Source organism: Hirundo rustica, chromosome 17 (assembly GCF_015227805.2).
Source record: "Hirundo rustica isolate bHirRus1 chromosome 17, bHirRus1.pri.v3, whole genome shotgun sequence".
NCBI lineage: Eukaryota > Metazoa > Chordata > Aves > Passeriformes > Hirundinidae > Hirundo > Hirundo rustica.
In genome coordinates this window covers 1710122-1727431 of record NC_053466.1, presented here as the reverse complement: position 1 = coordinate 1727431, position 17310 = coordinate 1710122, and the positions used below count along the sequence as shown (strand labels likewise).

General features: G+C 51.0%; 1 protein-coding gene across 1 annotated transcript; it reads right to left on the bottom strand.

Moving 5' to 3' along the window:
* Nucleotides 1-557: 557 nt before the first annotated feature.
* Nucleotides 558-17008, bottom strand: DHX37 (DEAH-box helicase 37). The gene is made up of 27 exons (XM_040081193.2): nt 16906-17008; nt 15845-16014; nt 14760-14872; nt 13866-14193; nt 13103-13251; nt 12734-12826; nt 12032-12128; nt 11567-11680; nt 10480-10581; nt 9890-10004; nt 9672-9767; nt 9271-9347; nt 8634-8775; nt 8296-8372; nt 7564-7796; nt 6456-6567; nt 5754-5860; nt 5242-5430; nt 5029-5153; nt 4674-4790; nt 4390-4562; nt 3877-3991; nt 3342-3479; nt 2964-3058; nt 2471-2544; nt 1471-1568; nt 558-934 (listed from the first exon to the last, which is right to left on the bottom strand). The coding sequence occupies exons 1-27, from the start codon at nt 17006-17008 to the stop codon at nt 852-854; spliced, it is 3435 nt and encodes a 1144-aa protein (XP_039937127.1). The 3' UTR covers nt 558-851.
* Nucleotides 17009-17310: the final 302 nt, after the last annotated feature.

Genomic DNA, 17310 nt, shown 5'->3' with positions numbered 1-17310 from the left:
GCCCCCAGCCCTCTGCTGCCTGGGGTCATCCCAAACCCAGTGGTGCTGCAGCATTTGACTGAAAACACTGAGCGCAAGAGGCTGCTTTCCTTCTGGCTCCAAAGCTAAAGGCACTGTTCCTGCAGTTTTAGATACTTTTAATGCTTACTCCTGTCCTGGCCTCGCCCCTGATGCATGTGGGAGTGGAGGGAGCAGTGGGAATTATGGACACACATGCAGCAGTTGGGCTGCACCAGTTTCCTGCAGAACACGGGGACAGAAGGGTCCCTGTCCAGACTTTTCTCCTGCAGCAGTGTCACAGGCAGCAGCCCATTAGCACAGTGTGAGCACTGGGTGTACCAGGACTCAGAAGGACCAGGGGAAGGTAAGCTCAAGCTTCTTCTCTTCACTAATTAAACCATTCCCATCTAAACCCATGAGTTTCCTCATTTTTGTGCTTCCTGAGCTGCTGCTCAGGTTCTGTCTGCATCTGGATGTGCTGACACCCATGAGGATGTGCCCGCACAGCTCTGATCCTCTGCTCACTGCAGCACCCCACACAGCAAACATTTCTCCCATCCAGACCAAGAACTTCCCATATTTATTAAATTCATATGACTAATATAGTCCAAAGAGAAACTTCAGGTTAAAAAAAGAAAAAAAAAAATCCGTAAAATACAGTGGATAAAATTATCCAATCATTAATATTATAAAATAGCAGCCAAACAGCTGGCAGGACTCGTGGGGAATCAGGACAACGCCTGGTTTGCTCACAGAAGGTAAATCTGAGTCCATCTGCTTGAGATTTCCAAGGAAAGCCTTGGAAACCTCTCAAAACATCTTGGAGAAAAGGAATCCATCAACAGCGAGGGTCAGAGGGCTATCGGCGGCCACTTCAGGGCGAGCTCCGCGTGCATGGCCTCGGGGAGCCACTGGCGATAGGCTGCGAGCAGATCTGCAGGGAACAGGAGCAGTTACAGAGTGTGCCTGCAAAAACCCCCCGTAGGATCACCCCACCCCGAGCCAGGACCAGATCCCACCGCAGGGGTGGCGCTGGAGCGTGGATGTTCCCATGCACAGGAGACAGCATCCACAGGGATTTCTGTGAGCCATCACTGCAGCACGTTGCTGCTGCTCCTGTGAGGGAATTCTCAGCATCTGCCACCCAATATTGAAGAAAAACCATTTTACCAGGCAAAAAAAAAAAAAAAACCACAATATATCCGTGGACAGTGCCACCACAGTTTAATATATTTTAACTGTGGTTACAACTGTAGAAAAAAGTCTTGTAATATAAATAAATGTTGCTTTCTGAAATGCTTTCTGTCTTTTTTTTTACAAGACCCAAACACAGGGCGTTACTGCTTCTGGTAAGAAAATAGGAAATACTTGGAGCTTAACACGTGAAATAGTCCAGTTTTTGAAATGATAATTCAGTAGTGCTCGAGGTACTCCACTGATGACTGATAATTAGGCAAGCAGAACACTTACATTTAGGATTTTTCTTCCACGCAGCCAGCAAAGCATCACGATTATCACAATTTTCTTTAACTAGAGCCTGCAGGAGGGCTTCTGTCCTGGGCTGAAGCCTGCATCAATGAAATGGTGCAATAAAACAACGCTCATTAGCACAGCTTAGCAGAGCAGAGCATTCAGCTCACCTTTAGGAACTCCACATCTTTTGAAAAGGCCAAATACAGACGTACAAACACACAACCTCTGCATACAGAAATGGCTGAAGAAAATTCACTACAAGCAGTTTCTTCCCCCACCACACACAACTTCTTGTGGTTAAAAGTAGAAGTAGGTTGCTCTTGTGTCTCCTCTGCAGCTGCAGAGCTCAAGGTAAAGCAAAAAGGAGTCCCCAGGGGCCAGGCTGAGCTCTGAACTGACTGAAACAGGAAAACCCTCGGTCACTGTAGGACCCTCAGATAACATCTGTCACTTCTAACTAACCTTGTGCTTATCAACTCCAGGAAAAGTCAGAGCAGACTGAGAAAGTTCATTTCGGTAAATGAGAGAACAAGGGGAGAGAAAGGGAGTGACAGCCCACAGCCTTTTGGAGGCTCACAGGCCTATGTCATCAAAAACCCCCAGTGGCTGTTGGAAAGATGCTTTTGAAAAGAAGTAAGGGCAGAGTGAGCAGCCAAATTGCAAAGCAAAGCACGGAGGGCAGCCGTGCTCACCTGTCACTGCTCACAGGGGCCAGCAGCAGAGCTCAGTGGCCACCAGAGCCCAGCAGTGGCCACCAGAGCCCAGCAGTGGCCACCAGAGCCCAGCAGGCTGCATGTCCTGCACTGCCCTCACCACCACCAACTCTCCTAGGACACAACTGTTCTTGCTGAGAAAACTCAAAATTCATTTTCCTCGCCTTGCAGCTACAGCCAAGATCACAATCTCCAACCCCCTCCTCAGCACTACATTTTCTGAACTTAAAAGGGAAAAGTGTATGCTGGAGACAACGACCTGAAGTTTGTTTTGAACAACTTACTTGGACCATGTCTTCAGCATGATGAGGGGGCTGGACAGCAGGCACTGTCTGTAAGAACTCAGCTTTTTAATGACCTGGAAGATTTGTTAATGAATAAGGTAAATTAACTGTTATACAGTAACAACCATCAATGTGCTACTACAGATTTCCATGTCATATTCACCACCTTCCTCCTCTCCATGTGTCCATAAGTTTTGTCCTGACTTGGACAATTCTTCTGTCTCAGGGTGGACAAACACATGGGCTATTAGCTTTTTTTACTTTGACTTGAATTTGTAGGTGTCTTTCACCAAAATACTGATTTTTCAAGCTTTTTTTTTTAAAGATACCTTCCCCACCTCATCAACAACAACAAACTCTTCCATCCACAGCAAGTGATGAGGGACAGGAAGACACAAAACAAAATGAAGCCTTCATGCTCACCTCCTCCAAAAATTGGGCTAAAAAACTTACTGATAACATCAGGGGAATGCTGCAGCTGGAGCACACTCACCTTTCCTTCCAGCAGGAACCTGGCAAAGTGTTTGTAGCGCTCAATTCCTGCGGGGTAATCCACTTCCACAGCGGGCAGCTGCCAGCCCACACGGTCTGGAAAGAAAGGCCAGCCCAGGTGTCCCCTGTGCTCCCCGAGGAGGGCACACTTCCAGGGAGCTGGGACAACACAGGAGCCAAGAGGAGCGGGGAGGGCACTGCCAGCCCCACCCAGCCCTCACAGTGGGCACCACAGAGCGCTCATTTCAACGGGAAACACCAATATCTAAATGCTGCAAACCACTGCTGAGCTCTCTGGACAGCCCAAGCAGAGCTCGACCTTCCCCAAAGCAGCACCACAGGAGCCCCAGAGCAGACAGAACCCCTGAGGGACACTCACAGAAGACACTGGGTCTGTGACAGCGAACTCGGCCCGTGCCAGGGCAGTAGGAGGGAGGAGGCTCTTCCAGAGGCTTCCCGAAGTGGCAGTACGGGGGCAGCAGGGCAGGGATCCACTCGGGTTCCACTGCAGACACACCTGAGGAGGGAAAATTCACAGCTGGATGCAGCTTCGCAGCCCCACGGGCACAGGGCACGGTCAGGATCTCAGCTCCACAGATTTATTTGTCCCTCATTGTCCAAGCCAGGCTTTTTATGTTGTAAAAAGTCTGTTCAGAGATCAGCAGCAGGCAGCTGTGGTTGGCAGGGCTGGGGCAAAGCAGACATTTCAGAAGCTGAGCTTTGCTCCAGCCAATCCTGCCAGATAAATTTAAAAAAAGGCCAATTTAGCTCCTGATCCAGACCCAGGAAGATCCAAATCCCAGGAGTCACAACCACTCAGTAAGGAGAGCACCAGCAAGCACAGAGGGGAAACACAGCCAAGACATTTGAGCTCCTCACCAGGGCTGCAGCACGAGCTGGCCCCCAGCACCCACCTTTCATGTACAGCTTTGTAGTCTCAACAATTTCTTGATACACCACAAACTCTGGGAGCTCTTTGAAGAGGACTGAGCTCGGGTGGATGAACACTGGGTCCTCCAGGAGTGCAGTCTGGCAAGAGGCACAAAGATGGAAGCAGAGTTAAGACCAGTTACTGACAATTCAATTTCTTCACTGCATCTCATTTCAGTCTCTCTCAGATGAGCATTTGCAAGCTCTCCTTAAGTGATGGAGGTTTTTAACAACCCCATCATTTTCTGCTTCACCTTCTCTGGAGACACCAAGCACTTTACAAAATGAACTAATGGCACTTCTCAGCTCTTTTATAACGTTTCCTACGTGAGCACCAGGAAATGGCAACACTGCAAACTTAAATTCCACCAGACAGAAGCTGCAGGAAGCCAGCAGAGGACCCTCAGTGCTGCACCCAGCCAGAATCCAGGGCTCTGCACAGGAGCATCTTTCTGCCACGCAGGGGAGGAGGAACTGAGCCCAGCCAAGCTGCTCACCTTGTAGGCGTTCTTCCACTTGTCATCCAGCAGCTCCTCTGCCTGAACCCTTCGGGCAACGTGATCCCCCAGCCCTGCCAGCACAATCTGCCTCAGGTAGGTCACCTGAGCTTCTGTGGGGGGCTTCATCTTCGGGTCAACGTAGAGCCCGGCATCCGCGCACACCGAGTTCACTGCAGGGAAAACGACGTGAGAGGAGACTCGACAGGACAACAATCGGCTCTGGGGGTGTGCCATCCCCAGAAAGGGGAGAAACACAGCAGTTCCTCCCCGGCCCCGCTCACCTGCTGTGGTCAGCTGCCCTCTCAAGCGCCGGATTTCCAGCATGGCTTTGTAGCGGAGCCCGTTCTCTTTGCAGAACCTTTGGGTGCACCCGGCGTATTCACAGGCCCCCACTGCTCCTGGGAGGGCACAGACAGGAGCTGCTCAGTTCTCCTGATTAAACTGCACTGTCCCAGGCAAGGTGTGCATTTCACAGTTTGCTCTGGGCACTGGCAAAGTGGAGGCTGCCCAGAGAGCGGCCTGGAGAACACCGCTGGGCTCAGCCCCGCAGCACAGGGGAGCCCTTGGCCGTGCCAGGCCGGGGGCTCGGGGTGACAGCAGGACGAAGGGAACGGCACAGGGAAGCAGGCTCTGTACCTAACATCACCATCAGGTCCCCCAGCTTCTGCATCGGCCCCTGCCCAGCCCAGACCTTCTGCATCTGTAAAAACCTGGCTCTCCTCCCCTTCAGCTGGGCTGCCTCCTCCTCGCTCCCCGCTGGCCTGAAAGCACGGGACAGCGCCTGTGAGCGCCGTGCCTGCAGGCAGAGGGGCACAGCTGTGACAGGGACACAGCCCCTGAGCCACCCACCTGTCCAGCTCCTCAAACAGCTCCCTGACGGTCATGGCAGACACGATGGTGATGGTGTAGGGCAGGCACTCGTGCTGCCTGCTCAGCGCCAGCATCTTGGCATAGCGGGGCGCCACGGGAAAAGTGGCCATCACCCTGCCCAGGGCACTGATGGGGCAGCTCAGCTTCGCTGCCAGCTGCTGCTTCAGCCTGGGAGAGGGGAAGGAGAGCTCATGTAATGAAGTGACTTTGAATTAGAACAAGTTCGTGCTCCTGGTTCTGGCAGCCCAACTGATCTGAGGTGTTTTCTCGGGTTTTGTTACGGGCTGGTCCCAAAGGCTGGGGGGAAATGCTCCTCTTCCTCACACAGCCCTGCATGGGGCTGCCAGCACAGCATTGCCCTGCCCAAACACACCCAGGGCCAGCGAGATCCCAGGTGAAGAAACAGCTGATGCCGCTTTCTGTGCCCAGGGACACCCCTGGGTGTGGGGGCTGAGGTGGAAGGGGAGCACAGCAGAGCCCACAGGCAGTACCTTCCTGTCATGGGGGGCTCCTTCAGGGCACCCAGGGCTATCAGCAACTCCTCAGCTGCTGCCAGGGCTTCTGTGGGAGGTGGAGTTGGGAAGGGGAAGTTGATGACCTGAAAACAAGAGAAAAACCCCTCAGTCCATCGCTGACACGGCCCCCACTGGAAAAGAGTCTGAAGGCAGCGAGGAGCTGTGGGAGGGAGGGAGGGAGGGAAATCCTCCCCTCTGGTTACGTGTTCCAAAGGAAAACATCGAGGACGTTTGCCAGGAGCGAAAGGAAAGGACACATAATGGCAGGAAATGCTTGGAACAAAAACATGAGGGAACAGGAACACCAGAATCACCCTCAGCTGCCACTGAGTGCAGGCACCGCCTAGGGCAGCCCGCTTGAAGGTCTAAATTGAAGTGTTGTGCTTTCTGAAAGTGCTCCAGTATCTCCAAAACACAGACCCTGTTCAGACAGGGTTTTTTTTAACCTCTAAGAATATAGAAAAGCATTTAGTACTGGAACAAACCTGTCTGCTAAGGCCTGGTGAAATTCAGAGCAGCTTCTGCAATGTGCAGAACCAAAGTGGATTCTCAGGGTCTTAATTTCTACCACAAGGCACAGCTCCAAGCAACGACAATAAAATATATTTCTGTTTGTTTCTGGCTCCTAAGGGCAACCTCTTTAATGGGTGCTGCAGTGCCAAGCCCTTTCCAACTCACCTTTTCTATATTTAATGACTTCATTTGCAGAATTAAGTCTTCTACTGGTCGCCTTGTTATTTCTGGAGCAGAAAATTTCTCAAAGTCCATGAAAACCGCTGAAGAGTATAACCTAGAGGAGCAGAAGCGTTATTTAGATTCTCAAAAGAAATCTTAACTCAAAAGACATGCAAGAAAAATTAGCATTAGGGATTAAAAAAAAAAAAAGGAAAAGGCAGCAGCTGTGGGTAGTGTTTACGTAATCATATCATTATTTACAGGTTGGGGCATTCACGTTATTCACAAGTTAACTCAGCCTGGAGTTAAATCCATCTGGCCATGGTGAAATCTCATCTGGCCATGGTGAAATTTAACCCGGCCATGAAAATAAGAGCTTTCAGCAAGGCCCCTGAGAAGCCAAACTCAAACCAACATCACCAGTGACAGTTCACATTTAGGCTTCACCTCTCCCACTGGAACGCAGGGCAGACTGCTGAATTCTGGAAACTGAGGATTTGGGGCTTTTCTGTGCTGAAGGGACCCTCAGCAGGCACCGAGGCCGTGGAACAGGCTTTTGAAGGTGAGTGATAGCACTGAGGCTGTGGGTGTGTACTTTGAATAGAATTGTGTGATCCCACAGGGTGAAAAATTGAAGTTTAAGATTTTGGTATATAGTAATAAATATGGGGCAAGAGGGAGACTTTAGGGTGGAAGTTAGTTTTTCTTTTTCCGCCTTCTTCCTCATGGGTTTGGGTGGTCTTCTGTAACTGGTTAATAAAGTCTGCACTGAGGATTTCGGGTGGTCGGTTATTGGGTCTAAAGTAAAAATAATTCAGGTGTCATTTCACAGCTGGACAGATTGCCCTTGAAAAGACCTCACAGAGACAGAGAGGTGCTCCATTCTGCACCTTGTTCCTGCAGAGCCCACTGCTCCTGACACCTCAATCAATAAACACCTAAATCCAAACCTCACCTCCCGCGTTATTAATCCCAACCCCGACAGAAAAAGAAGCCAGAACCGCCACAGCAACCACCCCAAACCATCCTGGGCAGCAGCAGCAGGGGCAGGGGGGGTGGGATGGTGCCAAACCCGCAGCGAGCCGGCCCTGGGCTCTTTGTCCCCGCTGACCTGTAGCAGTGGCCGGGCTCGGTGCGGCCGGCTCGGCCCGCGCGCTGGTCGGCCGAGGCCTGCGAGATCCAGGTGACCCTGAAGGACGAGACCCCCGTGATCCTGTCGTAGAAACGGCGCTTGGCCCGCCCGCAGTCCACCACGTACTTGATGCCCGGGATGGTGAGGGACGTCTCGGCCACGTTGGTGGCCACCACGCAGAGCCTGGTGCCGGGAGGAGGAGCCCTGAACACCTGCAGGGGACAGGTGGGAGTGGGACGGGGGCAAAAAAGGGGCAGGCAGTCATCCTGGATGGGCTGCAAAGGGATGGCAGCACACACGGCACTGCACGGGGAGCCCAGGAGTCGAGAGAGATGTAACCCCATGTCTCCAGCTCTTTGTCCAGCTCAGGAATGACCACAGGGGCTCCAGGGGGAGCACAGACCAGCTCTGAGTCGTGTTCAGGCAGGAGGGAACACAGGAATGTGTTCAAGCTGCCTCTGGCAGCAGCATCTCGGTGTGCCCAAGGCCAGGATGGATTTTGGGGTCCCGCAGGGCTGTGGATGATCACCTCTCCCACCCTGCTGAGGTGACACATTAGGGACATCACCGCCCAAGCCAGGCCTGCCCCAAGCCCATCCCAACCTGCCCACTGGGCAATTCATGATGGGAATTTCAGCTCACTTGTGATTTCAGGCAATGATCACTCCTATCTGTAAGACCTTCTGCTCAAGGTGACAATAAATCCTTTACCTTTGCCTGTTTCTCTGGTGCCAGCAAGGAATAGAGCGGGAGCACATACAGGGGCAGGGACAAATCGGATTTCTCATCTGTGGGGAAACAAACCAACAGTGTTCAGTCCAACTTCCAGGCTCAGCCCCTACAACATCTGCACAAACACCACTTCATTAAAACCAGGAAAGTAATTGGTACAAATTGGTGCCAGTAATTGGTACTGGAAGACCTGAAGAGCTTTCCCACGACACGGGGCTGCTCTGGTGCCACAGCAGCTCGGCACAGCACAACCAACTCCTGCCACTCCTGTCACAGGTGACACGAGACAGGGATTCTCTCCTTCATGCGTGCCAAACCTTCTCCTGAGTCTCCATCTCCCAAATCCAGGTCAAGATCAGAGCCTGCGGCAGCATCATCATCACTGTCAATGTCTCTGTCTTCATCTCCTTCATCCACTGGTACCACAGAGTAATTGTTCAGATCGATTTTGGGGAGTGTCTGAGGAGAGGGAAGATGAAAACACCACGTTAAGAGGGGGACACAAGCAGCACTTTGCACTGCTTTGAAAGCAAGGCTGAGCACTGGCTGCAGGGGCGACAGAGGGATCAGTGTCTGCAACACCAGGATCTTCTGCTAGCAAAGTGCATCAGCACAAGCCAAACACCAGCCTTGGTAGCAGAGGCACCAGTCCAAATTTTGGCTAACAAATGGTGAGATGAGGAGCAGCCCTGGTGCCAGCAAGTCTGGAGCTCCTTCCATGCAAGTTTCAGTGGTCAGTACTCGATCTAAATCAACCTCCTGCCCATACCATCCGGAGTGTCAGCGCCCTGCAGCAGTGTGAGCAGCACTGCTGGAGCTCCTGGGGGGACACGTGGGGCCTACAGGGCTTCAGGCAAGTCTGGAGGAGCTGGTGAGAGGCACAGCTGCACAGGGGTGCTGTCTGCAGGGAGGAACCTCCTGTCTCTTGGAGGAATTCTACCCATCACACATTACCAGAACTTTCCTCCGCTTCCTCGACTTCTTAAATTTCCTGATTTCTTCCACCGAGTCCTCTTTGTCATCCTCTCCCCCTACAAGAACAGCCAGTGGAGCAGCTGTTAGCTGAGCACGCTTCCCTCCTGGAAAAGGAGGAGTCTGGTCCCACTCCCACCTTTCTGGGGATGCAGTGTGGAAGAAGCAAACTGTCACACTGAAGGCAGAGGGGAACTGGAAGGAACCTTCTCCCAAACTCCAACCAGCACAAAATTTAACATCAGTCATGACAACCACCCACAACGAGCCCTTTCCCCAAACCTTGTTTTCTGTGGTTTTGAAATAAAAGTTCACATTTTTAAAGCAAAGCAAGCCCATTTCTCAGCGGGATTAATTTGTAGTTTAAGTTTCCACGGCATTACCTGCAGTGCTCTTCTTTTGGTATGGGAATGCTTTCCTCAACCTTCTACAGAGAGAGTGAACTTCTACCTGGCCTGTTAAAAACACCAAAATCCCACCTGCAAGAGAAAGAACAACAAAAAAAAAGAAGGGAAGGAAGGGAAGGGAAGGACCCCACAAAAACTTTGGACATGTTCAGCACGAGGAGTTTGAGAGGTCCTCAGCAGTGAAGTTCTCTTACCTGCAGGCAGCATCCGATGGATTTTACACACCTTCCTGAAGCACTCCCCACTGTAGTCATCCAGGGGGGTTTTCTTGTTAAAATGAACAGTTACAGGGAATTGCCTTGCATCCACCTGGAGAGAAATTAAGGATTGGTTTGCTGTCATAACTGCACACAATCATCACAGTGTTCATGGGACAGTGAGAAAAAGCTCACCCTGGATTTCTGTTCACTTCCTGGGTTTGCTACCCTACAAAACACCAAGCCCACAGAAATTACTGGAGCTGCCTGCTCTGAACACCATAAAACCATGCTAGAAACCAAAGCTTTTCTGCCTTTCACATCATCAACTCAGATTGAGGATTTCTAGTTCTCCTGAACCATAACTTAAGAGTTTCTCAAGATAATCAGATTCTGCCAGGGCGGTTTCCTGATAAAAGTGCAAAGAAAAACACCGAGTCCCAGGAGAAACAATAGCCTAAACAAAATGCCTGTTTTTAAACGGCTATCTGAAAGATTCCAGCACCAGCTGGAAAGATCAGAGCGGCCCTGTTTTGTAACTGGTTTTCTAAAGGCTGCATTTCAGCTGCCAGGGAGGGGGAGAGTACCTGAACGACAGGAGGTTTAACAGAGAACAGCCTGGCGTTGTCAGTGAAATCCTCCACCCGCAGAGTCGCCGACATGATGATCAGCTTGAGGGGCAGCCCCTTCTGCAGGGACACAAATCTGTCACCCTGTGTCCCAAACACCCGCACACTGCTGCTGGCAGCCTCAGCCAGCGCAGCAGTAACACCCTGCTGTCCCCCAGACCGCTGTACCCAGTTATCTGCACGCGTCCTGTGGCACTGCAAGCCTCAAAGCAACTGCGCTCTGCCTGAAAAGTCACCTCTTGGGACTGACGTGTATTATCTGCCCCCAGGTGTAGGCTCTGTGCCTCCTCAACAGAAGGACAAATACGTTAAACTGAGCGTGATTCCTGCCAGATTTCCATGGGATTCCACAGCACAGGCGTGAGGTTTTTATCCTCTTTTCCTCTCCGTGTTAGAGCTGGGATTAATACACTGGAGTATATTTAATAAGATAATTTAATCATTTTATACTACACAAAAAGTTTCGTGTTCGGACCCAGCGTTTATTAAATCCTTATCTATAGTACAGCCTCATGAGTTGTGAGCTCTAACTATCAAATTAAAGAAATGAGGAAAAGTTGATGCCTCCACTCTTTTCAAGGTTATTTAAGTGCTCATTACCCAATAATGAGGTGACACCTGTATTTATGGTTTTGAGCCAATAATGACCATTTAAGGCCTGCAATGCGGACCTTTTTCACCTAATTAGAAAAAAAACACTCAAAACCAAGAAGATGATGAAGAAGGATTTAGACAACACCCTAAATCCTCCATCTTGCCCCACAGATATTACTGTACACTCAAACCCTAAATCTAAGTTTTTCACCCCGTGAGATGACACAACACCATCCAAACCGCACACCCACAACCCCAGCGCCATCACTCAATTTCGGGAGCCTGTTCCACGGCCTCAAGTCAAATGCGGCTCTTGCCTGAGCGTTGGCCCCTTTCAGCACAGAAAGCTGAACTTCTCAGCCCCCAGGGCTCCCAGAACAGGGAGTCCCCTGTGGCAGAGCCTCTCCACGCGTGCCCTGCCCGCCCGGAGCAGGAGCCCTGCCCCTCTCACCTTCTGCCGGAGGGGCACGATGCGAGACAGGAGGCCTATCAGGATATCCGTGTACACGCTCCTCTCGTGGGCCTCGTCAATGATGATGACGTTGTACTTGGAAAGCAGAAAGTCCTGAGGAGAGAGGAGGGTTTCACCACAGGAGGCCTCAGCCAAGGATGCGGGTCAGGACATCCCAGAGCTAGGCAAGCACTGACCCCACGCAGGGCTGGGCTTCTCACACAGCTGAAGGCACTCACCCCACACCGAGCAGCCTGGTTCCCAACTCCCTTCTTGCTCTCCTTTTACCCAGCAAGATAATCTAATGTTTAGGGACTTGGGCAGGAATAGCAAGGGCAGAGATGAAAAAATCTCTGGTGCTGAAAAGGGATTCTGATTCGAAAGACTGGCAGCAAATCCACACCGGCCTCTCTTCCCAGCTATACAAAAAAATCCCTTTTTATAACACTGAGGACAGCAACTTACCTTCTGAATCTCTTTGAGCAGCACACCATCCGTCATGAACTTGATCTGTGTTTCATCTGTGACGTTCCCTTCATATCGGATCTGATAGGAAACCACCCTGTGGGGAAACACCAGGGCAGCCAGGGAAAAAGCAGGGGGAGAAGCACAACGTCTGTGTCACTCACTGGGGGAAATGGGTTTGCAGGGAATTCCCAAAGCCTGGCAGAAGCTCCCACAGCCTCGTGCACCCGTGTGCAAACCCTGAGATAAAGGTGCTGACTGAGAAAGGCCGTGGGACAGCACAGACATTGCTGGGAGAGAAATGGAACTGGAAACGAGTTTCAAATGATGGCCTGGCAAACAGACTGGATATTCTGGAGAAACAGAACTGGGAAAGATGTGTTGTAGCAGGACCCATGTGGGGTATTTTAATAAATCATTGGTTTAGAAGCATTAGCAGCATGGTGTGGCAAAAGCTGACAGGCCAAAAAAATGCTTATAATGGATTGTAATTAGGAAATAGTTTGGCTTCTGATTGTGGTGGTGTGAATTGTAACGTGTGAGCTGTTCCACCCTCCTCACGAGACTGAAAATGGGATAGAAGTCTTTAAACACCTCTCAGGAGCCCCGTCTGTGGGTCAGAAGAAGGGTTTTTCTGACAACTCACACAGAGCATCTCAGTGCCACCTTCCAGCGAGGTCCCGAGGTGTTTTTAAAGCTCACCTGTGGGACAGGTTCATCTCCTTGGCGACCCTCTGGGACATGGACACCGCAGCCACGCGCCGAGGCTCCGTGATCCCGATGGTGCCGCCGGAGCTAACGGCGTGAGGGAGACAAAAGGATGGGCTGTGTCAGCTGAACAGAGGAGCAGCCCCAAAAGTGACAACAGGACTTCTCACTAATGGCTCTAGACTGGGTGGCATCAGTCACACAGCCTCACTCTTGGTTATAGCTGGAATAAAAACTCGGACAGGAAGCTTTGGGATTCCCTTCTGTTCTGTACTGATCTGAAGATGTGTGGATTACAGCAGAGTTTCTCCCAAAATGCTGTCTCTGCAATTCCATTTGCTGTATATAGAATCCAATTCCTACCTGGCATATCCAGCCTCGTAGAGGAACTGAGGCACTTGTGTGGTTTTGCCACTTCCTGTCTCTCCACAAATGATCACAACAGGGTTCTCGTTAATGGCTTCCATCACCACTTGCTCTTCAGCAAGGATTGGAAGCTTTAGTCTTGCTTCCTAAACAGAGTAAAACATGTATTTTAGTTGCCTTGCTCCTCACTCCTTTTTTGTTTTCCTCGGGATTGAAAACTGTTACATCCCTCAGAGCACAAAACCCACAGAAAGGAACTCTGCAAGCCTGTGACTCAGAAAGCTCCAAACCAGTTAATACCAGCAGCTTCCCAGAAAGCAGAGGACAAGCCCTGCACTTTAATTTGTGAAACTTCAGGGTCCCTTGAGTTTCTTAATATAGCACTTCAAGAGAAAACTCATTTCACAACTGTCTCATCTGCTAAGACTCCTGCAGAACATTTCCTGTTTCTACATGATGCCCAACCTACAACAAATGGGACAAAACCATCCAGCAAAATTACAAAACAAGGGAGAGTTGAAAGGGACTGCAGATGATTTTCCAGCAAGCGGCAATAAAGGACTGTTAATAGATTCTGTATGTAAAACTAAAGGCAAATGCTTCCACCCTAAAACACACTGAGTTTTCCTGCTGCTGGACCAGATTTAGAGCTCAGACCTGGAACTGCCCCAGCTGCCAGAACAAGGACCCTGAGAGCACCCAGCTGCTGGGACACACCATCCCCTCCAGCCCCTTGGATAAGCACCGTGCAGAGCCTCACCTGAATCTGAGGAGTCCTGTCCACAGGGACAAACACTGCAGGCTTGCAGGGTGCCCTGCTGGGGGCTGCCTGGGGCCCTGGGGCACGGGGACCAGCTGGAGGCTGCTCAGCCCCTGCCTTCCCCACTCCTCCCTCTGCCTTCCCAGCAGCATTCACAGCACTGGCTGAGGACTTCTCAGGGTCTTGTTTCTGCTCCTCCTTCTCCTCCTCAGAGCTGCTGGGCTCTTCCTCAGGCTCTGATTCTGAACCTGAGCTGTGCCTTCTCTTGTTTGCACCACCGACGCTCCTGATCTTTTCAGGGACATCAGCCTTGGGCTCCTGAGTCACCCTGGAAACAAAACATCTACATGTCAGCTGTGTTTTGGCACCTCAAACCAGACACGACTTTCCCAAAAGCCAGGATCTCCACTCCTGGAGATTTTCAGCACTCTGCCAGGTAAAGCCTTGGCTGACCTGATTGATGGATCGGTATCTAAGCATTTTCTATCCTGAGGTTTATTAATTTCTTCTGAAGCCATCGTTATAGTTTAATCTATAAATCCATCTCTTGACGAATCTACCAACTCTGGGCAACATCAGTAGATGTCTTCCAGTACAAGAAAACAAGTAAATGTTTATCCACCAATTTTGTAGTTTAGCATCACTGCCAAAAGCCTGCAGACTGTGTCACCCTCCTCATCCCATATGAAAGACCAAGTTCTTTTAGCTAACATCCTCTCATTCAAGAAAATAACTATCACATTATCAGATAAAAATAGCAAATTTTTTAACTCCATCCATTCTGAAGAACCTGTTTGCACCAAGAAGAAAAAAAAAAAATCAAGGGAAAGCTCAGAAGGTTGCGGTTCAAATACAGTGATCAGTTGCAAGGGCTCTGCCCAAAAATCACTTCACCTTTTAATCTGGTAGATGCGCTCCCCAATCCCCAGTTTGGAAGTAGTGTACAGGAGTTTCATTTCTGCCTCAGAAGCCTGGACCTCATTCAGCTTGCTCAGCAACTCAGCTCGCTGTTTGGGGAAGACAACCAAAAGTCAGTGCTTGCTTGAAGCAGGAAATAATTTCATTTCAGGATTTGCACTTGAGCATTCCGAGGTGTGCTCCGTGCTCTGGCAAATCCTGCTGTGCAGTTGTAAAACCTTCCTGCTGCTCCACGGTCAGCCCTCCCTGGTGAAGATTTCAGCTCTGTACCGGAGCAAAAATAGAAATGGGGACTTGACATCACTGCAATGAGCAGCTCAGCTGCACCCTAAAAACAGCAGCAAAGAAAATAGGTTCGAACTAAACCACTGGAATGAGGCCTGGAGCAATGGGAGCATCCCCTCAAATCCCTCAGGTGGGACATGGCACTGGCAGGTCAGGCAGCAACAGTTTAAAACCAACTCCAAAACCAGAGTTCCTCTGTGAAAGCCATTATTCAGACACTAACAGGACCAGGGATTTTGCCTGGGAAGGTTTTACAGAGACAGAAAAGCTCTTATTTCCACACTGAAAACACACAAGAAGAATTTCAGGAGCACTGCCAGGCCAGTGTTGGGGGCGCACGGAGGTTTGCAGGCACAGCTGCTCACAGCCCCTCTCCACAGAGTGCTTTTAAAATGCAGTAACTCACTGACTGCTGCTGGTGTGCTGCACAACTGTTGAACACTGGGCCAGAACAGGAACCTGGCCCCAGAAACCACGTGTTCCGGCAACACTCGATCCACTGAGAGCGCAGGGAACGCCATCCCCGCTGGAGCTGCACCCGTGGGTGGTGCACCCTTGCCACAGCGCCCAGCAAAGGGGGGCTGATGCTGCTGTAGCATCACCCTCAGCACCCCTGAGAGCTCACAGCTCAGAGCCCTCACCTGAGAGCTCACAGCTGGGACAGCCCCTGGCAGCTCACACCAGCTCCTCGCCATCACCCACCTTCCCCACACACCACGACCAAACCATCATTTGGAGAGAACACAAAGCTGCTGTTGTCAGAAACAGCAACGTACCTGTTTCTTCTTCTCCTTCTGCTCCAAAACTTTCTGCAGGTTTCTCTTCTGTTTCTTGCTCAGGGGTTTCTTCTGCTGTTGCACAACATGCGAGACTTTTTTCTTCTTTGCTTTTTTTGCTGGCAGCACCAGGGCATTGCTTTCATCAATTCCCTTCAGCGTTGCTCCATCTGAAGGCAAGGGTTTGATTATTCACTCGTGCCAGGTGGATTATTTTCAGCACACTGCTTAGCAGGCTTATCAAGCACCAGGCCAGATTTAGCTGCTTCAAACAAACACAACTCTCATGCCCAGCCAAAAAAAAAAAGGAAAAAATCCTGCAACATCAGCAAGGGCAAAAGACCTCAAAACGGGGGATTCGATAACCCTGAGCTTTCTATAGCCCTCAGGGTGGTTTTCCATGATTTATGTAACAACATTATGCAATTTTTGACTTTTTACTCAATTCCCCAGGGTCAGGACACGGCGGGCCCTGGGGTGACTCCCCAGCCTCCTGCTTCACCCGGGCACCAGTGAATTTTAATACTAAAAACCTAAAAATACTAAAGACCATTACTAAATCCTGAATAACAAAAACAGAAAAACAAACGTCATTTTTTTAAAGTAACATTTGAGAAAGCGAACGTTTGATATAAGAAATGTTTAGCAGGTGCTTTAATAAATAATGGAAGCACTGAATGTGGAAGGGACCCACGAGTCCAACTGCTGTACCAGAGCTGATAATGCAAACCCGGCGAGATGACAGAACCAGGGAATCAATTCGGCTGGAAAAGCCCTCTGAGATCAGCGAGTCCAACCTGATAACACCGATTAAAATGACCCAATTTTATATGTTCTGCCTTCCATATATTTTACTGTACGTATACTCATGCCACCCACGACACTGAGCGCCACATCCAGGGACGGCAAACCCACCGGCTCCCTGGGGATTCTTAAAAAATAACAACAACGCTTCCGACAGAAACGTAATAAAAATATAGCAAGGACACGACAGCAATGCGATGTTAGCTCTGGATAATGAACAGGGCCCGCGGGAAGAGCCGCGCCGGGTCCCGCCGCACCTCCCAGCTCCAGCGGCAGCTCCAGCGGCTCTGCGGCGGGCGGCGGCGCGGGGCCCTGCGGCAGCCGCGCCTTCCAGTTGTGCCGGCGGCGCGCCCGGCCCATGGCGGCGGAGCGGGGACGGGAGCGGGGACGGGAGCGGGGACCGGAGCGGGGACACGGCCCGGCCCGGCCCGGCCCGGCACGGCCACACGTGAGAGCCGCGCGGCCGCCGCTTCCGGGCACGCGGGATCTCGCGAGAAAGGCGGGGAAAATAAAGGGGCGGATAGAAAGGGAAGGAGGTGGGCGGGAAAGGGGGCGGGAAAGGGGCGGGGAAATGGGCGGGGGAAATGGGCGGGGAAATGGGCGGGGAAAGGGGCGGGGCGGCCCCGCGGGATCGGCACCCAACCCATACCGGGACCCCCGAT